This window comes from Canis lupus, chromosome 1 (genome assembly GCF_048164855.1).
Source record: "Canis lupus baileyi chromosome 1, mCanLup2.hap1, whole genome shotgun sequence".
Classification (NCBI taxonomy): Eukaryota; Metazoa; Chordata; class Mammalia; order Carnivora; family Canidae; genus Canis; species Canis lupus.
Genome location: NC_132838.1, coordinates 59,850,734 through 59,874,172, shown reverse-complemented (window position 1 = coordinate 59,874,172; position 23,439 = coordinate 59,850,734). Strand labels below are relative to the sequence as shown.

General features: G+C 37.4%; 1 protein-coding gene across 10 annotated transcripts in view; it reads left to right on the top strand.

Annotated features, from left to right (window-relative positions):
- The window catches only part of FAM184A (family with sequence similarity 184 member A), a 106,560-nt gene that overhangs the window by 33,477 nt on the left and 49,644 nt on the right, over positions 1–23,439 (top strand). For 8 of the 10 annotated variants that reach the window (XR_012033756.1, XR_012033769.1, XM_072831902.1 and 5 more), the window contains exons 2-6: positions 9,146–10,000; positions 10,690–10,825; positions 12,261–12,442; positions 14,808–15,005; positions 18,249–18,371. Coding sequence is in view for 8 of the 10 variants with exons in the window: in XM_072831902.1 (XP_072688003.1) it covers positions 9,146–10,000; positions 10,690–10,825; positions 12,261–12,442; positions 14,808–15,005; positions 18,249–18,371 (1,494 nt within the window). In the remaining 2 variants the exon portion in view is untranslated. Of the gene's footprint in view, positions 1–3,663; positions 3,846–9,145; positions 10,001–10,689; positions 10,826–12,260; positions 12,443–14,807; positions 15,006–18,248; positions 18,372–23,439 lie in introns of all 10 variants that reach the window. The other 2 variants (XM_072831920.1, XM_072831910.1) reach the window with 2 other exon arrangements.

The following is a 23,439-nucleotide window of genomic DNA, read 5'->3' as shown; positions in this document are numbered from 1 at the left end:
GTGGTATCCTGTAATGCCATACCCCCTGGTCACCAGAACCAGGTGTTCCACTGAGTGTATCCTGTGTGGGCTGTGTGCCCCCTACTGTTGTGACTGAGCCATGTTTGCCTACTACCCAAGTGGCTGCACTGACCTGCTTTTCCTACTGTGGGCATACTGGGCAGGATTTGGCCCCTGCACAGTTGGAAGGTGGCCTCTCTGAGGTTGCCTAGAGCTCATTGATGGGAAAGGTGGCTATTTATTTATTTAAAGGAGTCAGGCTATTTATCTACGCTTAGCCTCTATGCCATAACTATAGGCATATATAATAACTGGGTTTCTTCCCTGTGTGGCCAGTTGAGAGGCTCAGCTGCTGGAGCTGCGGACATTCTGGTGTGTGGGATTCCATCTCCCCCCACTCCCTGAGTAGGAGTCACTTTGGAGTGGCACATGTCCCTGCCGGGGCTGCTTGTGGGGAATAATGGTGCAGAAGCTGCTTTGGAGGATTCCTGCTGAGGTGGATTCACAGGGAATGCAGTGCTAGCAACATAGATGGAGATTGTTAGCTCTGGGTCCTGCAAGTGTCCAACTATCTTTGCTGGGTGAGGGGAAGAGAAATGGTGCCTGTCAGCACTATTATTCCTGGAGAAATCTGAACATCCCTGCCCCTTCAGTGCACATTCTGAGATTAGTAAATAAATCTTCATGAATACCAGAGGTGCTGTATCTTTGGTCGAGTGGGTTATTATGCTGGTTCCTTAAGGGTAGGGGCTCAGTTTCCTATTGCCCTTCAGCTCTCCTGGAGTTAAGCCTGCTGATTTTTAAAAAATTTTATTTATTTGAGAGAGAGAGAGTGAACAGGAGGGTGAGGGAGAGAGAATTTGCAGCAGACTCCAGGCTAAGCACAAAGCCTGATGTGGGGCTTGATCCCACAACCAAGAGATCATGATCTAAGTCAAAACCAAGAGTAGGCACTCAACTGACTGAACTACCCAGGCACTCTCAGCCCACTAAATTTCAAAACTCCCAAAGCTGAGGCTCAGTTTTCAAAGCCAGGTGTTATGGGGACTCCTATTCCTACTGCGTGTCCCTAATGCCTAGAGTGCCTAGAATGGGGTCTGATCCTCTTGTTTCTTTGTGCTTGTGGTTGTCCCTCCTGTTTGTAGTTAGTTTCACAAAGACGTTTGCTTCCCAACAATGTCTGTGCCCCTCCTACCCTTTTCCATGTGTCCTCTCTCTACGATTAGTTGTGGAAGGTCTGTTCTACCAGTCTTCAGGTCATTTTCAAAGTTAGTTGCATATATGCAGTTGTTACATCAGAGTGTCCATGGGAGGAGGTGAGCTCAAGATCCTGAGAAAAAGTTTTAAAAACATTTTATTAACATGCCCTTATATAGTAAGTATTCTAACAATATACCAACTCCAAAAGGTGAGCCATTTCATAGAAACATTAGATTCCCTAAGGAGGGACGCCTGGTTGTCTCAGTGGTTGAGCGTCTGCCCTCAGTTCAGGGCATGATCCTGGGATTCAGTCCTGCATCAGGCTCTCCCCAGGGAGCCTGCTTATCCCTCTGCCTATGTCTCTGCCTCTCTCTGTCTCTCATGAATAAACAAATAAATGCAATCTTATAAAAAAGATTCTCTAAGTAAGCTACCTACAACTCATCAGATTTGATGATTTGTGGAAATTTTATTTATAAGGCTGGTTTTGAATATAAATTGTGGTATAGAGCAATAGTCTGTGTTACCATTCCAGAACAGATAGAATGGAACCTACATGGCATAGTTCAGTGACCCACTATTTTTGAGAAGTTTGAGAGTTTCTTTTCAGTATTCTTTAACTTTGGTGCCTTAAGGTCCAAAGTAACGTTTTGGTGGGTAACTCAACTGGAAGAACTGAGTGTTTCATAATAAAAACAGAATAATAAAAACATTCTTCCTTTGTTTAAAATGCGTAGGATCTTTTTTTTTTTTTAATTTTTATTTATTTATGATAGTCACAGAGAGAGAGAGAGAGAGGCAGAGACACAGGCAGAGGGAGAAGCAGGCTCCATGCACCGGGAGCCCGATGTGGGATTCGATCCTGGGTCTCCAGGATCGCGCCCTGGGCCAAAGGCAGGCGCCAAACGTTGCGCCACCCAGGGATCCCTAAAATGCGTAGGATCTTTAAAAAAAATTGAATCTGAGATTGCTCCTGTATTACTTGTTAAGTTCCTTTGTGCCTCATATAGTGCTCACGTACTTGAGGTGAATCCTCTATTCCTCCCTCATCATCCTCCTCTCCACCCCCCCCCATTGGTATGTCTTCTATCTCTGACATTGATAAGAAAGGGAAAGTGAACACGTTTCTAGTATTTTTTTTTTTATATTTTTTTTATTTTTTCGTTTCTAGTATTTTAAAATAAAAAATAAAGATTGAGACTGGCAGGAAAACAACTGGAAGAGCAGTGATGAGAAGGGTCTGCTCAAAAAAAAAAAAAAAAAAAAAAAAAGGAGGGTCTGCTCATGGTGCTGTGTGTCTTAGTCTGTCTTCAGTGAGACATACTGGGAAGGCTGGGCCTGGCCCAGCTAACATCAGTAGCATTGTTTATGGCCAACGGAAGGAAGGTGCTGATGGCTCCTGTGCTCTATGAAGATGATTTCATCTCCCTGTTATGGAGAAGTATGAAGCCATCTAATAGGAATTGTCCATCTTCTCTCTCTGCCTAAAATCTCAGTCTTCAGCCTTGTGCTCTCTTGGGAGGACTTTTTCCTACTCTCAGCCAACACTAGTCTTTCCACCTGTGCCAGGGAAGCCTGACCTGAGACTTTCTCCATGACTTTGGTTCCACAGTTGACCCTTCCTGGTTCACATTTTCAATCCCTCTTTAAAAAAAAAAAAAAAAAAAAACACTCCCTGTGGACTCTGTTGCCTCCTAAGCCATCATCCTAGCTGTCCCTAGTTGTTTCTCTTATCCACAGTTTCTTGGTGTTTTTCTCTACCAATGGACTATCTCCATTCACTTACCATCCACCCACCCACTTTTGCCACTTGTCTTCCAGCTCATCCTTCACCACTCTACCAAACCTCTCTCACAAACCTACTTCTGAGATTTTGATTCTGAAGGCAGGGGCTTTGAGTGTTCGTTTTTCTTGATTTTTGTGCAGCCTTCAACACGATCTACTGTCCGTCCCTCACATCTTAGATCTTGGTCCTCTGCCTGTAGTCTGCTCTGATTCATCTCTCCAGGACGTTGCCTCTATGTGTAGGGTCTTCATCCTCTGCCACCCCTGAACCCTCCCAGGCATGGTCCTCAGTCTTTTTCACTCTTTCTTAGTAGATTCTCTCCTCTGAATCCCATCGACCCAACAGTTCTAAGTACGTCTGCAGTGTGAGGCATGTCTACCTTTCCTGCTCTGGAACCCATTTTTCCCCTCACAGATTCCTGTGCTTATCCATCTCTGTGCCTTCTGCTCTCATTGAGCATTTGGCTCAGGATTCTCTCTCTATAGTTTTCCCCCTTAACATTTTGACTAAATAAAGAGATTCTGGTTTAGATAAAGTAAGCCTTTCATTCAAAATAAGGGGAAACCTACCTTACCACTGTTACTCTCACCCCTTGCAAAGATTAATTTTGTATTTCTTCTCCTTTGTATAATTTATTGAAATTTTATTTTGACTAATGGAGTAAATATTTCTTTAAGGTTGGTCTCTTCACCAAGCTGCATGAGAACAAATACCATGTATATGCATCCAGGTCACAGTTGTGTTTACTGTGCCAATTATAGATTTTGGCACATAGCAGGTGCCATATATTTTTGCTGAAGGGAAGAATAAATGAATTGACCACCAAAGATTTGCCAGTAAGCTATCAAACTTTAACAAGGTAATTGGATTTTTAAATTTTTTTTAAAATACATCTTTTCTTTCTTTTCATAAGTAAAATGAAATGAACTTTTCAAAAGTTCTTTTTCATAAGTAAAATGATGAATATTCAGTATTCTTTAAACAATTTATGATTTTTATAAATGTTTTATTTCAGCGATTTTAAAGGAAATTTTCAGGATATCTGTTGGTATTTAATGAATGTTCTTTTAATTTTCTCTTTCCATTTTGATATATTTTACTAAAATTAAAGTATTTTAAGTATCCTTATTTTAGCATTATGTTAATCTTTTAAAAGTGTTTAATGTTTTTTGACTGTAATAGTAATATACATTCATTATTGAAGGTTTAGAAATGCTGAATATCCCCAGTTAAAATTTGGTTTATTTCTTTACATACCTTTAATATGTATCTGCACACATATGCACATTCACATTTTTTCCTCTAGAAGATTGGATCTTACTGATACAGCATTGTGTATTTGTCATCTCTTATAGGCTTTTTCTTATATTATGAAACACTCTCCTAAGTGAGATGTGCATTTTAATGGCTTCATGATATTACATTATATGAATTTACCACTATTTCTTCAATGATTCCCTTACTTTAACAGTGTTAAAACAGTTGATATAATATGCAGTAATTTATCTTAACATATTTTAAGTTAATACATGCATACTTTTCAATGAAAGTTTTTTTTATTACTAATGAGTTAGATTTTAGTGGGAACATATTTATATATTGCAAATGTATTAGTTCAGTCTGCCATGACAAAGTACCATAGACCTTCCTACTGTATCTTCATATGGCTAGAAGAAAGGAAGCAGGCTCTCTGGTGTCTCTTTTAAAGGCACTAATCCCATTGTGAGGGCACCACCCTCATCTTGTCTAACCTTAATTATGTCCCAAAGGCCCCAAATACCAAAGGCTCCAAATACCATCTGGCTATGGCTTCAGTTAGATGAATTTTGTAGGGGGAGAGAGAGGGACACAATTCAGTCCATAGCAGCCAACAAGGAGAACTATTTCAGAAACTATTTGTTCCCTAAGTAACATTTTAAAAACTAGGACCTAGAATTGTTCTCATTTTATCCATGGATAAGATTATCTGAAAATCTTCATATAAAAAGTAAAAATCGCTAACAGTTCTTTATTCATCATGGAATTTATAGTTAAATTATGCATGATTGGCATAAAATGGAACTGTGAAATTACATGAAATTGCTGAAATGATTGTACTGTCCCATTCTCTGAATGTTCATAGTTCTAGAAAAACTGTAAATGGCTCTTAATGTCTTTTAAAATAGTTTATGAAAAGAGACATAAGAGAGTTCCCTTTTCCTGTGTGGAAAATAATAGCCAATTTTATGGGTGATTATGATCACTTACTGAAGTTTCTTTTAAAATTAGCCTCATTCTCTCCATAAATGATAGAACTAATAAAAAACCTTACCATCTTATAGTACTTTATATTTTTTGGAAAATCTTTGTATGACATCATTTTTTAAATGTCTGTCTTCGGCTTAGGTCATGATCCCAGGGGTTCTCTGTTCAGCAGGTTGTGTGCTTTTCCCTCTCCCTCTGTAGCCCTCCTCTTGCTTGTGTGTGGTGTCTCTCTCTCTCTCTCATAAATAAATAAAATCTTTTTAAAAATGTAATGATAGATTGATCTTATAAACAACAATGTGATAGGATAGAACAAATATGATCTCTATTTAATAGAGAAACTTGAAGCTTGGAGAAATTATCTTACCTAGGATCAAAAATCTGATTTGGATCAGTTCTGTTACTTCAAGTCATATCTTCTGTGTGTTCAAAGAATGTAGATTTCTTTGGTCTGAGAAATAGTAATTAATCAGCGAAAGATACTTTAGAATAATTACCTTTGTAACTATTATGTAGAAAAGTTATGTAGAAAAGTGAACAGTTGGAGGATACCACATCTTGTTAATGTCAACTCGAAAATTAATATATAACATTCTCATTTAAAAATATCATAAAAAATAAAAATATCATTAAGTAGTGATATATTTTAAATGATTATTTAAAAGCACTATTAATTTGTTATGCTTGGCATCCTTTTATCTTCCTTTTTTCAAGTTTTTTTTTTTAAATTTTTATTTTTATTTATTCATGAGGGACATGGAGGTGGGGGGGGGGAGGTGGGGGGGGCAGAGACACAGGCAGAGGGAAAAGTAGGCTCCATGCAGGGAGCCTGACGTGGGACTCGATCCTGGGTCTCCAGAATCCGGCCCTGGGCTGAAGGCAGCACTAAACTGCTGAGCCACCTGGGCTGCCCTTTTTTTTTTTTTTTTAAGTTTTTAGAAACTTTATTTTAACATGGTTGTCCTGGAAGATACTATTATATGGCCAGTATGATATTGTGTTTCTATTATATAATACAGTTTCAGAATAAAATAATTGGTTTTCTCAATGTGTAAGTTGTTGTGGTTGAAACCCTGGACTATTTGAGACTAAACAAAGTAGTAGCTACTACAAATTCAGATATTTTAAATTTTTGGCTGCCAATTTTGGCTGATAAGATGATTTGACATGTGTATATCAGAAGAGAAGTTAGTAGTAAGGTCTCTTTCACAACTACTCAACTTTGCTGTTACAGTGGGAAAGCAGCTATAGACTATCCATACGCAAAGGGGCATAGCTGTGCTCCAATAAAACTATTTACAAAGATAAACAGCAGCCAAATTGGGCCTGCAGGCCCATTTGCTGACCCCTGGAATAGAATATTAAGTGAAATAGAGCTCCTTACTATAATATTTCCCTATTATATGTCAGATGTTTTATTTACTTAATTCTATTCTTTTTAACAAAGCTTTCATTCCTACCTCTGTCTCCTTTATTTTCGCCTTTTTATCCACACTTTTATATGCTACTGTACTTTTATATTGTCAGCTACTTTTCTAGGCTCTCTAACATCCTCACACAGCTTTCCAACATTGTTTTCAAGACCCCTAAATTTAATCAGTTGAATATTTACTGAGCTTCAGAAATGAGTGGTGGTAAGGAAATGGAGATACTGTTTATAAAGAAAAGACAGACTCCCATGGATTTGGGTAGTCTTGGAAGACTTATTAAAGGATACCAGACTTGAGCTGACCCTTCAAAGACTGCAGGGAAATTATTAGAAAAAAGAGAAGAGTATTTCAGTGAATTGTTGACAGGGGGACGTTCCCGTCATCCATACTGTTTTATCCCCAGTTATATGGAATCCCACCACAAAGAGGTCCTTTTCAAGATCATTTCCTGGGATAAAATGATGAAAAGTGTCACTTGGTTTTCTGTAGGGATTCCCTCTCTTTGTATTATCTCTTTTCCTTCCACGTGCTTACTAAAATAGGTAAGGGATGCACACAGACTACCCTGGGAAGGTCTGAGACTCTGGCCTATGCCACTCTAGCAAATGGACTTCTCTTCAGCTGGTTGGTGTGTTTTTCCTTCGTGCCTCTTTTAGCTTTTCCTGGGCATCAACCTGATAGGCTGATATGACCCTGGGGGATGGTTGTAGGAGACCACCAACTTTCTTGTGTTTTAAGCTACCTTTAAGCATAAATGTGTAAATGAAAGGAGTCTTCCATAGGCATCTTTACTAGCTCATTAAGGGTATAGCCTGGTATTTGGAATTAGAGTTATTAAAAAGAAAAGCTATAAATAAGCATTTATTTCCTTCTATTGCATATATTTTCCTTTCGAGGTAGCTAGCAGGAAAAGTAGCTGGAAAGATAAATGGGATCTTGCCATTTCTCAACCCTTTTGCCTGTGGGGTGATTACATCTCACAAAATAGAGCAGACCAAAAAAAAAAAAAAAACCAAAAAACCAAAAAACAAAATAGAGCAGACCAAGTGAGTTTATGGATAGAGGATTGATTCTGGAAGACAGGGCCCTGTGTGGATGGAGGGAAGCCTCTGCAGTGGGGGTAAACCCCCAGTGTGTCCTCCTTGAGCAAGTACAGCAACGCCAGCTGGGCCACTGCCTAGATTTAGCAATAGGATCTGGCCTTACCAGGGTATGTGAAGAGCCAGGTGGTCTGTTTCCATTGCCTCAGGCTGCATAAAACAAGTTCTCTATAAAAATGGCAACATTTTTGCCTCTTAATTGCAGTTTCTGGCTTTTGGTGCTGAAATTAATTTCTTTTTTTTTTTTTTTTTTTTTTTTAAAGATTTTATTTATTTATTCATGATAGTCACAGAGAGAGAGAGAGAGGCAGAGACACAGGCAGAGGGAGAAGCAGGCTCCATGCACCGGGAGCCCGATGTGGGATTCGATCCCGGGTCTCCAGGATCGCGCCCTGGGCCAAAGGCAGGCGCCAAACCGCTGCGCCACCCAGGGATCCCTGAAATTAATTTCTAAAGCCAGATTAAGATCACATTAAAATGAACAAAGCTTCTGGATTGTTGGATTGTATAGTGTTCATTTCTTTTTACTTCAGAAGAAAGTGTGTGCATCCCCAAGCTTTAAGTAATAGTCGTGAAAATTCTACTATTTGACCACAGTGGTGTGATGGAGGGTATCAAAGAGCATGCAAGAATGGGAGCATTACTATAAGGGGACTGTGTTGTCATTTGCAATTAAGGTTGGGGAAAGCTTAATGGAATCATTAAAATCCAAGGAATAAAATGAAAATAAAGACTACTGGCTCTAGGGACCTGGCTTGCCTGGAGACAGGAAAAATTAGCAAGTAAAACTATAGTGAGGTAAAACTATAGTGTTTAGCAGAAAAATGTACAAATTGGATATTGTAAGGAGACCACTACTAGGAACTTTGAGAGAAGAGGATCAGCTTTAGGAACAGACAGAGGAAATAGAAAAGGAAATTTTTAGATTTAGAATATACCAGACATTAAACAGATAAAAGAGGCCTTTAGGAAGACTTAGGGCCTAGAGCTTCCACTTATGCAAAACCTCTCTTCCCCTGGGACACTTGTGTAGGGCAGATATTTACTCTGAAGCTTTTCTCCTGATTCTCACCTCTAAGCTAGACTGGATCATATGGAAAACTCCTTTCTTTAATGTCACATGGCCTCCTTTGTCTCTTGACTTCTCAGTGTTTCATTTGTAGTCAAGTCTTCAGATGCAACTTTTAAGGTTGTGCTGAGGTAGAACTAGCCAAGTAAATCAATCTATGAATCCAAAAGATTAATGAAGCTTCAGTATTTAGTCCTTAACCATTGCCAATATTAGGCATGTTGAACAATATCATCTTTTCAAATGAAAGAATTAACTTCCAGTATGAAAAGAACGTGGTTTGCTGAATTGTTCTCCCTTTTTCAAAATCATGCAGGTAATATATGCTTTAAACACTAAAAATGATGAGCATGAATCTGCAATTCAAGCCCTCAAAGATGCTCATGAGGAAGAAATCCAACAGATTCTTGCAGAAACAAGAGAAAAAATACTGCAGTATAAAAGCAAAGTAACAGAGGAGTTAGACCTTAAGAGAAAGATTCAGGTTTTAGAAGCATCATTAGAAGATCACATAAAAATGAAGCAGCAGGCTTTGACAGAATTTGAAGCTTATAAGCACAGAGTTGAGGACATGCAACTTTGTGCAGAAGCCCAGCATGTCCAACGCATAGTAACCATGTCTAGAGAGGTTGAAGAAATTAGAAGGAAATTTGAGGAAAGATTACGGAGTTTTGGACAACTCCAGGTACAGTTTGAAAAAGACAAACGTTTGGCATTGGAAGATTTGCGAACTGCTCACAGACGGGAGATCCAAGAGCTGTTGAAGTCACAGCAGGGTCACAGTGTCTCGGTCAGTAAAGGGCAGGAGAAAGCGGAGGAGCTGCACAGGGTGGAGGTGGAGTCCTTAAACAAAACACTGGAAGAACTCAGACTTGAACGGAAAAAGCTAATTGAGGATTATGAAGGCAAGTTGAATAAAGCTCAGTCCTTTTATGAGCATGAGCTTGATACTTTGAAAAGGTCACAGCTTTTTACAGCGGAAAGCCTACAGGCTAGCAAAGAAAAGGAAGCTGATCTTAGAAAAGAATTTCAGGGACAAGAAGCAATTTTACGAAAAACCATAGGAAAACTAAAGACAGAGTTACAGATGGTGCAGGATGAAGCTGGAAGTCTTCGTGACAAATGCCAAAAGCTTCAGATAGCACTTGTTACAGCAGAGAACAGTGTTCAGGTAAGTAAAGAATATCACATTCAGCATACAGATTTTTCCCCCCAGTTTTGGCTTTCTCTTTCCAATTAGACTACTTTAACTTTTTTTTTTTCCATTTTGCTTTCTTCTACTTTTCCTTTGTGAGAAAATCAACAAAGGTAATTTTTACTGCTCTAGTTATTATTTTCCTATTAGAACTTCGGATATTAAAGACTCCTAGAGATAACTTAAAATCTTAATGATTATGAAAGGATTTTATGAAATAACATGTTAATATTTTTCACAAGTGGCTTGGGAGAGCTAAAATATTGGGCTTTGGTTTTAATATATTTTCTCCTTTACCTTCATTAATAAGATCTGCTCAATGAACAAAAAATTGTTTTATAAACCTGAATTAAGTAGGCGTATAGCACATGCTTGAAAAAAAGCCAAGAAGTCCCTACAAATTCTTTTATTGGCAGAGAAAATTTCACAGCTGTTTTTAATATCTGAGTAGCTTAGAGCAGAATTGCCTTTCATGATTGGGTCATATGACTTATGAAGATTAGTTATAAGTGTTATCAAAACAGACTTAAAAGTAGGTATTACTAAGTTTGAATTGAAAAAGAGAAAGTTGATGCTTGTAATTTGAGTTTAGTAGCATCATTAGCTTAGCTAATTAGCTTAGCACCATTCTTGCATATTAATAATGGCTATTTGATCATTCTTAGGTTCTTCAAAAACAGCTTGATGATGCCAAGGAGGGGGAGATGGCCTTGCTAAGCAAGCACAAGGAAGTGGAAAGTGAGCTAGCAGCAGCCAGAGAACGTTTACAACAACAGGCTTCAGACCTTGTCCTCAAAGCTAGTATGTGTGACCACAGTTCTTGGTATATTCCTCAGCTGAAACCAACACTAAAACTTAATTCAAGATAAAATTTGCCTTTTCTTCTCATCCTTTAAAATTATTTAGACTCTAAACATGTTAAAGGACTCTGATTTCTTCTTAATCATAAGATTAGTAAATGATAACTTGTTTTTAGAACATGTATTTATAGAAAAATTAAGAGTTAGCAGATATTTTAGCACCAGTAAATCATTCACTAAAAGAACAATGAAGCATTCATTCTAGGAGGTTTTTTGTTCGTTAAAAACATATGTTTTTAAAAGATAAAAAAGATAAAAAAGCCACATGTTTTATAAAGTATTTAGTGGAACTATATGTGGATTAGAGTGCCTCATTTCATTTGGTTTATAGGGATCATTTTACATGATAAAGCTGAGTTGCCCATCCTATGGCTAATATGCTCATTTCATAGCCCTTTACTAGAGGAGGTGGTGATCCATGCATTATGCCCAAGTGTTTGTTGTGCCAGGTAAAGCCAGTTGAACTAGTTCTCTGAGGATGTCATCTGATTTGATTGGCTCATCAGCGAATCCCAGATGACCTAACCCCAAGTAGGTCATCTACTTGACCTTCCCCCAAGTAGGAGTTTTTCAACTGTATAGTGTGTACAAAAATCATCCCAAAGGGTGTGTGCAACCACAGACGCTGGGATCCAGCTTCAAGAGCTTCTCCTAAGTAGGTCTGAGATGATCTTCATTGCCAGCTAGAGTTCCAGGTCTGCTGGTCCAGAGCGCATTGAGAACCACTGCCCTAACATATGCTTTCTGAGACCCTTTTTCTCATACTCATATTTTATCTCTTGTCTCTCTCATCCTCTTTTCCCCTTTTTTTGTTGTCATTTATTTTTTCTTTGATAACCTCTCTGTCCTTATCTATCTTTAGTTCTTTATCATGCCTCTTGTCACAAATTTCAGTTTCAACCAAATTGCTGTCTGCCTTTATACTGCCTGCATACAAATTTCTTTCTCTTTTATGAGAATTTGAAAAAAGAAGAGATTAGAAAAGAAGAGATTACTCATTTTTGGTGCCATGGTATTAGTCAGTACATCCTCTCTTAACTTTATTTTACTCCCAAAGCTTTTATATATATCCCTGAGGAGTTGCTTCTACTTCAACTTGTTTAGTTGGCAATATTTAAAAAACAAAAACAAAAACAAAAAAGGGGTCCTGGGTATGGGGAGCAACATCAGCAATGTGAAAATGGACTCCTTTCTAGTTTAAATTGTGCTACTTGGATAAGTAGCATTTCTGTTTTATACAGTGAAGAAATCAAAGTACTGTTTGTACATGCAGACTATTTCACTCAGGTTATAAGTACAATTGTGTCATTAAATATAAACTTTTATAACACAATGCAACAGATTTTAAAATGAAGATTTTTCTTTTGGGGGCATAGGTCATATTGGAATGCTTCAAGCAACTCAGATGACCCAGGAGGTTACAATTAAGGATCTAGAATCAGAAAAATCAAGGGCCAATGAGAGATTATCTCAGCTTGAAGCAGAAAGAGCTTTTTTGCAAAGCAAAACTCAGAGTCTTGATGAAGAGCAGAAGCAGCAGATTTTGGAACTGGAGAAGGTAAAAAGCAGTGGAGTACTTCTCCCCTTTCCCCCACAAAGAAGAGAAAAGAAAAAACGTTCAGCTTTAATCTTTTTCAAATTTGATGTGAAGTGTTTACTTCTACTTCATAGTAACAGTCCATCTCTTAATTTGTTTTTATTTTTATTTTGAGGAAAACTGGTATACACCTGGACTATCCCATATTATATGTATGTTCAGAATATTACTGATAATTTTAAAATGTAAAAACTTAAGACATTTCAACCTATTTCAACCAGAAACTGAATAAACTCTTATTTCCATGAAATGTTATATTTGTGGTTAATTGTATATGTTTTTGTATTGATGAAATATGTTATTTATTGCATGTACACCTAGGAAATGTCTATAAAACTAAAAAGAATGACAAGCATTATGCTCTGAAAATTTATAAACCAACATACTGACTTTCTAGATTAAACAAATAAGACACATCATTTGTAGAGTAATTGCTAAATACTTCTGGCAATTTTTCAGATATTTACAATACCAAGTGGGGGTTTTGGGCATTTCTTTTTCTTTCCCTCAGCAACCAGGCATATTACAACCTTGCCCTTTGCTCACCTCCCATTCACTCCTTACCCAAGTGTCATGTGGTTTGTCTTATAACACTCCATGGAATCTGTGTTTGCGCCAGCCTCCAGTGACATCCAGGTTGCTGGACTTGGTGAATCTTGTCCAACTGTGGTACTCACTCCTCTCTGATTTACAGCATCTGTGTTTTAGTGTTTCACATTCTTGCACATGTTCCTCCTATCTCCCCAGCCTTGAAGTCTTGCTTGTGAACTTCCCTCCTCCATCTGTTCCCTTACCATTGATGCTCCCCTGCATTTTCACCTCATTTTACATGTTCATCCGTTCTGGTAGCATAAAATTTATTCAGTGATCACTCCCAAATCTGTTGGTGTAGGGCCGATCTTTTCCCTAAACTTGAGACCTGTGTCTCCCACTCCCACAAGATACTGTGGTTTCTCACAAACGTTTCAAATCAGCATGCTTAGAACTTTCTCCCCTCAGAGTACTGTATTTTTTTTTTAACTCCTTTTTTCAACCATTAGCACTGTAGTCTGTCTAGTTTGGCAAATCAGTCGTTATTGATTACTGTTTCCTTGACCCTTTTATCTGTCACCAAGTTGTATTGGTTTTCTACTCCCTTAATATGTATTTTATTCCATCACCTTCCTTCATATCCTTTGTCAGATTCTAGGTTTAGGTTTAGACCATGGTGGCCTGGATTTCAGTTAAAACTTCATAACCACTCTCCCTGCCTCTATCAACTTACTAGTCTATTGCCAACCTGATTGTTTTAAAAATATATCAGTTATGTCAATTACAGTGATTTCTCATAGTCATAATGAAATCCAGAGTCCTTGGCATAAAAAACCCTTTCTCATCCTTTGACTCCTACCTCCTGCTGAGCCTCATTCCTCACCACTGCCAGCCACGTGTCTTGTGTTCTGTCCATACTGCTTAGGGGCTGGTCTTCATATCCTGCCTGAACTTCTCCACCTGGGAGACCATCACTCAGCTTTCAGAATGCTGGAAGGGCTTGTGAATTCAGGCTCTTGTTATCAGGTCTAGGTTTAAAATTTTCTAATCTCTCATTTCCTGATGGGCTTGTGAGAATTAAATGAGAGAATGCATCAGCAGCAGCTCAGATGTTTTCTCTTCTGGAAAGCTTTCCCTGATGTATGGGTGTTTGTGTGGGAGTCTCTCTCTCTCTCTCTCTCTCTCTCTCTCTCTCTCTCACACACACACACACACACACACACACACACACACACACACCCTTTCCTACCTCATCCAAGTTCTGTCTCACGCAAACACGTACACATGCATGTACTTCCTTTCCCGCCTGTTCTAGGATAGGCTCCTTTACTGTATACTCTTACAGCACAAGATGTACACTCCTTTCATAGAATTTATAAAATTATACTGCCACTGTCTTTTGCCTTTTCTCCATCATTACACTGTGACTGCTTAAAAGGCCTATAATTGACACTCAATAAAATTGTATCGAATAATATCATCCAAGTGGGTAAATTGGCAAGCCATTTTGTGTACAGCTTTGACCTACAGGGAGCCTTTCTCTTAAGCTCACAGATGTGCTAACTTGCACTTGGCTCTAACCTAATAATAGTCTATTTTATCACTTGTGTTAAAGTTATTCATTTTACCTGTGCTACCCTGTCATTTTCTGAGAACACCGCTGATGTAATCTCATGTCCAAAGTCTAAATCCCATAGTTCATTCAAGTTCATGTATTTATTTAGTATTCAGAATACTAATAGAAGTAATGAAGAAAGCAGGTGCAATTTTTGATCTTTGTTTGCTTTGATTTTAGAAAGTAAATGAAGCAAAGAAAACTCAGCAAGAATATTATGAGATGGAGCTAAAAAACCTGCAGAATAGATTGGAAGGGGAGGTAGCTCAATTAAATGAGGCTCATTCTAAGACTTTGGAAGAATTAGCTTGGAAGCACCATATGGCAATTGAGGCTGTCCACAGTAATGCAGTTAGGGATAAGAAAAAACTGCAAGTGGTGAGTACAAATTCAACATAGCTTTGCTTTGTTAAAGTAGAAGGGTTTCTGTAATGATCTGGTGTGACTCATTGTGGAGTAAATGAGTTGCTTCACTCTGATGGCTGCTCTCTTATAATCACTCTGTCAATCATTATTCAAAGAGTAACATACTTAAAAATTCTTGACATGGGATGTAGTTTCTTAAATTGATACGAAGCATTCCTACTTTGTATAAGCCGTAGTAGAAGCACTCCCTTGATCTTGAGCTGTCTCCTCATGAGACAGCATCTTAGGTGTGCTCCTCAGGAAGTCTTAACTAGTTGCAGCACTTACTCTCCTGTAGATGTTTCCTTCCTATTACACAGTTGAAAGAGCAAGGTGTCTGATACAGGCCTTACACTGAGCTCTTTGCTTACTAGCTCCCTAATCTTGGGCCTCAAAAGCCACGCCCCAGGCTCCTCATCTGACAAACCAAAAAAATAATCCATTTTGTAATGTTCTTGTAAGGGTTAAGTCAGATAAAATGTTGAGAACTCAGGAATGTCCTAGCATACAGTGATAAATAAATGTTAATTATTAGTATTTCTTACTGTGTGCCAGGCACTGTTTTCCATCTCTTTTATTTAAGCCTCACAACACTCGCATAGGTTTAATTGCTATACCCATTTTCCCGAAGAGGAAATGGAGGACAGAGTAGTTAAACACTTGCTCAGACACATGCAGTTAGTAAGAATCAGCCAGGTCTTACACTCAGGTCTCGGATACCAAATCCTAAGACATTTAACCACCACATATAGGTGTGTATTCATGATGGTTGTTATATGTTTTATGTAATAGCATTTTATAGTTTACTAAGCTTTCTTATGTTTTCCTTATTACTTAAGACTTAGAGATTAATGTCATTTTTTATACAGAATAGGTTTAGTAAACCTAAATGATATATTCAGTACCACTAACCTAGTAAATACGAGAGGTTGGATATGAATTGAGACCTTTACTTATATGTCTCTTCCTTTTGTGATACAACTAGTTGGAAAAATATTCAACACCTGAACTTAATTAAAAATTCAAATAAAACTTCCTGTTAGATGTTAGAGTGTGATTTCTAACTAAACTTACTATTATATGTTTATGTAGCTGGAGACAAAACTTAATGACATGTTATTTCTCAAAATTGTGGTTGTTGTTTTCTCTGTGCCAGCTCACTATTCCAGAACAAATTTGTCCAGCTTTAATTACATGGTGCATGTGCATGCTTACTGACTATATGTATGTGCTCAGAGGTTTATAGTGAAGGATTTAGTGGTAACTGTGGCTTAGTTAGCTCTTCCATAGCTATTTTTTGTTATTATTTCTACATCCCTCATTCACCTTACCTTTTCCTCTATTTTTGTAGTATTTAACTTGCAGGTGTTCTGCCTTTTGTCTCTCTTTATTCCTCTGTATTAAGTTCTAAGTACTAGAATCAAGGCATCTTTCATCAATATCATTTTTGCCTCATTACTTCTCTCCTAATTATCCCCTTGCCTATTGAATTTCAATTTCTGAGCCACCTAAAAATCTGCTTTATGCTACTTATATTTCTTGCAATCTTTCTTTAAAATGTTGCTATAAAGCAGATGACTTGAATTTTCTGTGTATAAACATAGTCAAAACTCAATGATAGCTTTACCTATATCTTTCTCTTTTCTCAAAATAACTTATCACTTGCTGCTTCATTCCTCTCTTGCCTAGCTAGCTCATGTCTGAGCCTGAGCTCAAATCAGCTTCCTTTTAGAATAGTCTCTCTCCAAAATCAGGTTATCTTTTAAAGAACATTTACCGAAAAGTGACTTCTCCATTCCTTATTATTTAGTTATCAAAAAGGATTATATCTTCTTTCATAACTCTAGTTTACCTTCCCCATTTGAAAGTGAATATATAGAGAATCCATGCAGAAAGAGTTAACATAGCCCACCTGAAGCTACTGTCCTTAGAAAGGCAGGGTAAAAAAAAAAAAAAGAAAGGCAGGGTACAAGGGTGGCCCTTACTAGTATTTGGGAACTTGTATTTTGGAAAGGTTTCCACCATTCCCTGATAAGAATGGCTCATGTGCCTAAAGGGTTTATGCAAATAACATGGTTTATGGTGAACATCTGCTTTCCTTCTTGAAGTCTAGAAGTTTGGCACATGCTAGTCAGGGGGTACCTATGTCATTAGCCCCCAATGAAAACCTGGTCACTGAGTCACTCACAGCATTTCACATCATTGTCACAACTTTGTGGAGAGTCCTGTGAGACAGGACTCTTAGAAACGTGTGCCTGGTTTCCCATATGCCTTTTCCCTCTGCTGATTGTGCTTAGTATCCTTCGGCTGCATAATAAATTACAGCTGTGAGTACGACTAGCAGAGTCCTGTGAGTTGTCCCAGCAAATCATCAAACCTGGACTTTGCCTTGGGAGCTGCACAGAACCCTGTTTATTACTCTTCTCACCTTATGCTATAGAAATGTTGAACTACTTGTAACATAACCAGGTTCATTTGCACCTCCATGGTTTTTGCACAGGTTTCTTCTGCTTCACGTGTTCTATTTCGCTCTTGCTTCTTCACCTTTTCTTACTGACACACTCCTTCAGACTGTACTTAGGAATTGCGTTCTCTGTGCAGGTTTTCTTACCAAGCTAGAACTTGTCAGTTCTCCATCCATATAACCCTGTAGTCCCTATGGTCATTTAACTTTCATTACATATTCAACTTATTTAGGGCAGGCCCCATGTCTTACTTCTGTGTATCAAAGTATTAAGTAGGATGCCAAATAGTGGGTATTCTTTAGTAAGTATCAGTTTTATTGGTATTGCTTCTTTAGGTGCCTTAATTTTGTACTTGGTAATTCTTGACTGTGTTCCAGTATTCCAGAACTGCTACTGGATTTTGTTTTATGTAAAAATAAAAGAATTCTACATTCAAGAGATATTTAGAATTTTTTCTTTATCTCCTCAAATTATCACTTACATCATACATATCTGTTGACTCAGCTTGATCTAGACCAAATATTCTTACCATTTAAAATAATTATTTAATCACATCATAAGTGATTTAGAATGATAGAGCCTAAGCCCTTAGGATTAATGAGACTAATAACTCCCAATATTATTAATTAAGGATAAGGCTAATTTGAAAAGCAAAGTGTCAAAATATAAAACAGAATGGCCTTTTTCTTGGAGTTTTGAAGTATACAGTTAATTGCAATTTTGTTAATTTTTAAAAATGTCTTTTCCTTAGGAATTGGAGGAACAGTATAAAAAAGAGAAACTGAACCTGGAAGAGGATAAAAGTCAACTTCAACAGGAACTGGAAAACCTGAAGGAAGAGCTGGAAGACAAACTAAATACAGCCAATCAAGAGGCAAGAATTCTTTAGGCTTATCACCTGTGTTAAATCTTATCAGTAACATCTAATTTGGTAACATCGTATATGTAGGTGAGCCTCACTGATGGTAAAATATCTAGAGTAAAAATAATCAAATGCTTTCACAGATGTGGAGTTTTCCTGATACATTGGTTATATCTCACCAGGTAAAAACTTACTACCCAAAACATCAGACCCCAAGGTGCCTTTGTGGGGAAAGCAAAAAAAGGATAATGTCACCATATAAGAAAGAAAACAAGAGATTTATTTACCTTTTGTAAAACACTGACTTAGAATTCTCTATACTGTATTTCCATTTTAAGAAGAGAGATTTTATAAGTTCTAGAGAGTGACATCTAAGATAATTTTTAAATGCTGTAAGAAAATAGTATTGTTTAGCCTAGCAAAGACTAACCATAGAGTATAATAATAAAATGTTACAAATCAAGAAGTTGTGAATAAAATAAATGTAAAGACAATTTATTTTTTTATTTTTTATTTTTTTAAAGATTTTATTTATTTATTCATGAGAGAGAGAGAGAGAGAGAGAGACAGGCAGAGGGAGAAGCAGGCTCCATGCAGGGACCCCGATGTGGGACTTGATCCTGGGTCTCCAGGATCAGGCCCTGGGCTAAAGGCAGGTGCTAAACCGCTGAGCCACCCAGGCTGCCCCTGGAAAGACAATTTAAAAACTATAATATCATTTGTTCTGTTCCTTTCTCTATTGCCCAGGTTCACCTATGCCTTAGAATAGCCTCCCTGTTCTTATCCTCCCATTCCAGTTGATCATCTCGACCGTGTTGTATTGTAGAGTGCTCTTCCGGAAACAAGTCCATGTCTTGACATTTCTCATCTTGAGGGCTGTTCCTGCCTCACTAGCACCATCTCTCCCGAAAGTCTTTAAGCCCTACTTTCTTATCACTCTGCTCTGCTCACAGAGACCACATCAAAACGGGAGTGCCCCTGGGTGTGCTAATAGTTTCTTCTCAGTGTTCTTTCATTACCTTTACACATTTATCCAGAAGAGGCACCAGTTGCCACGTTTGGGAATAATAGAATTAAGATTGTTGCAGCTTTCCCCTGCTTATCTGTAAGTAGAGCATCCCGTGAAACCTTTTGATAAGCTGAAATGGTGTGAAGCAAATAAGTAGTTACTGTTAACTTATACAGAAAAAAACATTTGAACATTCCAGGACCTCAAAACCAACCTCTCTTAGGCTTTTCTGATCCCTTAGGCCCCATCTTGCTAACAGATGCACAAATGCTCACAGACGCTGTGAAAAACTATGGTGGCATGATGCTGAGATACTGAGTGTGGTTCCCAGGGCAGAACCTTGGCAGGACCACTTGCACTGCCTGGGGTACGCACTGCCTATATAAAGGCTCGCTGCAAAGCAAATGCTGAACGCTAATTTACTCTTTGCCATTTTTTTTTTTTTTGTAAAAGTGAAAATCTCTCCAGATTACTTTTAGTTAGCAAAAACAGGTACTACTGTAGGTCTTCTATGAAAGTGAAGTGGCATAGCATCAACTTAAAAAAAGCAGAGGATATACTTAATATTATTTGTATTAGCTCACCTCTCTTGTCCAAGATAATTCACTGCTGGCCCCACATTTGCATACCTCTCTCAGCAGAATGTAATCTTATAGTTATGGTGTCCCAGTCTCATTAGAAGGCAGTTTAGTGACCATCGTTTTTTCTCTGGAGGTCCCCTAGGGTCTACTCTCAGTTCTAAGTGGTGTAAGTATTTCTCCAATCTACACACTGTGATCTCACTGAGAAGAGTTCTAATAAACATGTAATTGATTTTTCTTTTGGATACATTCTCAATTATGCTTTAGGACCCTGGTAATGTTTTGGTGCCATATTAGAATTGCTCCCCAAGAATATACCTGGCAGGTCCCTCCACATGCACCTGCCCTTTCCTTCAGCCTGGACATCTTTTTTCCTTGCCCTACTTTGCTGGGTAGAATCTCTAGAGATAATCTTTCTTATTTTATTTCCTGCTCTTAAAGTAAAGGATGGCAACATTTTAGAGTTAATTATCATGCTTCTCTAAAGTTTTATTTTGTAAGTGCTTTGTTAACAAGTCTAGGAAATTCTCTTATAATTCTAGTTTCGTAAGCTAAAAAAAAATCACAAACTGATGTTGATTTTTCTGCATGTATTGAGATCATACTTATTTTTCTTTAACTTGTTAATGTGGTACCTTATATTAATCTTCTAATAGTAAATCAACTTTGGATTTCTAAAGAAGGTCCTAGTTAGTCATGATAGATAATATACATCTTTTAAATGTAATAACTAGATCCCGTTTCCTAATATTCATCTTGGGATTTTTGAGCCTGGGTTCAAGTAAGATTGCTTTGTACTTTTCCCTTTTTATATCATCCTTTTATAGTTTTGGAATCAAGGTCCTACTAGCCTCATACAATGAAAGACGACTTATTATTTCTTTTTCTGTTCTCTGGGAGAGTTATGTGAGATTGACATGCTTTTTTAACCTTAACTGCATCATGGTTAAATACATTGTGGTTTGTATGAAAACAATTTTTGAAACTTGTTAAGACTAGTGCTACACATGAAAGAAACTTAACGCTCTGTGTCCAGTGTTTCAGTGTAGTCTTGTATACCAGTCCATTAAATCAAGATTTTAAATTATTTTCTTCAAATACTATGTATTCATTTTTACTTTTATCTTTTTGATCCATCATTTACTAAAAAGTGGTACTGTGATGGTAGATTTTTTCTTCTTACATTCTGTCAATTTTTGCTTTGAATATTTAGAAGCTTTGTATGTGCATTCAAATATAAAACTGTTTTAGCTACTTAATGAATCATACCTTTTGGGTTAGTCTGTGTTGTTTGATACTGTATAAGCAACTGTTGCTTGCTTTTAGTTTTATGTGACTGGTATAGCTTTTTCCATCTAATGATCTTACATTTTTCTGCATCCTTATGTTTACATGTGCCTCTTGCCAAACACATATAGCTGCATTTTATCTAGTCTGAAGGTTTTAGACTTCATTCATTCTTTTTTTTTTTTTTTTACTTAATTCATTCTTTTTAGAGAGTGAGAAAGAGTGCAGTGGAGAGGAGCAGAGGGAGAGGAGAAAAATAAGGAGAGAATCTTTGGTAGACTCTAACACCTAACCAAATGTGAACCACTCAGGCGCCCTTGAAGCTTTTATTTTTTCTAAATAGAGAATTTATTCCATTTATATTTACTGGATGGAAAGTAGGTATGTCTATGAAAAGACAAGAGGAAAGAATTTGGGGTACTTCATAAAGACTGAAAATTATTGTTTTAGAAAAGATTAAAGAATATATTATCTTCATAAGATGGATGTTGATACTCTTACAGATGATAAAACCAAACACATAAATAGGTCAGCTGTGGATTTCATTGATTAACTCATGAATCCCAGAATCATATTAGGATATTAAGGGAAGCTAATGAGTCTAAAATCTTAGGTGGAGAATAATCCTGTTGTTCAACCAAATGTTATCTGGGATCACCTTTGAGGACAAAATAATAGACTGAATGGTTGATAAATCTATTACATCTTTTTAAATGTTCTTATAACATTTGAGTTGTAGATTTTCTTGTGGACTTAAGTTTTTTAAATTTTATATATATATATATATATATATATATATATATATATATATATGTCAGTATTTTGTTAAAAATCATTTGGACTTATTTATTGTAAAATGTCATATCACAGTTGATATACTGCCTGACATGACACATAGGAGATCATTATTTGTGAATGATATATATGTTGAATAAGTAAAACTCATCATTGAAAACTAAGTTAACTTTTGTAAATAAGAGTATTAGTTTTCTATTGCTGTGTAACAGATTATCACAAAATTTAGTAGTTTAACACAGCACATGTTTATTATCTCAGTGTTATGGGTCAGGTTATAATCCCATAACCTATAGGTTATAACCTGTAACCCGAGTACAGGTTAGCTAGGCCCTCTTTGAAATCAAAGTGACAGTTACACTGCAGTCTCAACGTGAGGCACAGGTCTGTTTTCAAGCTTATTGGCTGTTGTCAGAATTCATTTATTTGTATGACCGAAGTCCCCATTCTCTTGTGAACTATTGGCCAGAAATTGCTCTCAACTTTTATTTTATTTTATTTTTTAAAAATATTTTATTTATTATGAGACAGAGAAAGAGAGAAGCAGAGACACAGGCAGAGGGAGAAGCAGGCTCCATGCAGGGAGGCTGATGTGGGACTCGATCCTGGGACCCTGGGATCACGACCTGAGCCGAAGGCAGAAGGTCAACCGCTGAGCTACCCAGGCGTCCCGCTCTCAACTTTTATTTTATTTTTTTATTTTTTATTTTTTTTAATTTTTATTTATTTATGATAGTCACAGAGAGAGAGAGAGAGGCAGAGACATAGGCAGAGGGAGAAGCAGGCTCCATGCACCGGGAGCCTGATGTGGGATTCGATCCCGGGTCTCCAGGATCGCGCCCTGGGCCAAAGGCAGGCGCCAAACCGCTGCGCCACCCAGGGATCCCGTGTTCCAGTATATATCTTTATCATAGTTGCTTAAGTGTTTTCTTTGTTGAGCATTTAATATTTTAAATATTTTATTATGAATAGTAATTTTAAGGAGTTACCCCCTCTTACTTGAGGAGGAAGGATTGTCATGCAAAAGTCATGGCCAGAATAGCAAGATTGGGTTTTCCTAAGGCTAGTTCTGTGTCATTATCATTAACCAACCAAGGCATATTTCAGCCGTGAGCCCTGACACCCTGAGGAGTGTGAAGTATTAGGACTTCTCTCAGCGCTGTTTATCACACTATTATTTTTATTAGTAAGTTGATATATGATCACTTCTATTAACACTTTTGTTCATTTTTCAAAATTATTTCCTTTTTGTCTAGTTCTTGCCCAAAATAAACTTACTGGGCCAAAGAAAAGGAATGATGTTATGGGTCTCGTCTTATTACTAAATTGGTCTCTAGAAAAGTTGAAACTAGAGTCCAGTAATATCAATAATCTTTGCATATCTTTTATGATTTAGGAAACATTTATT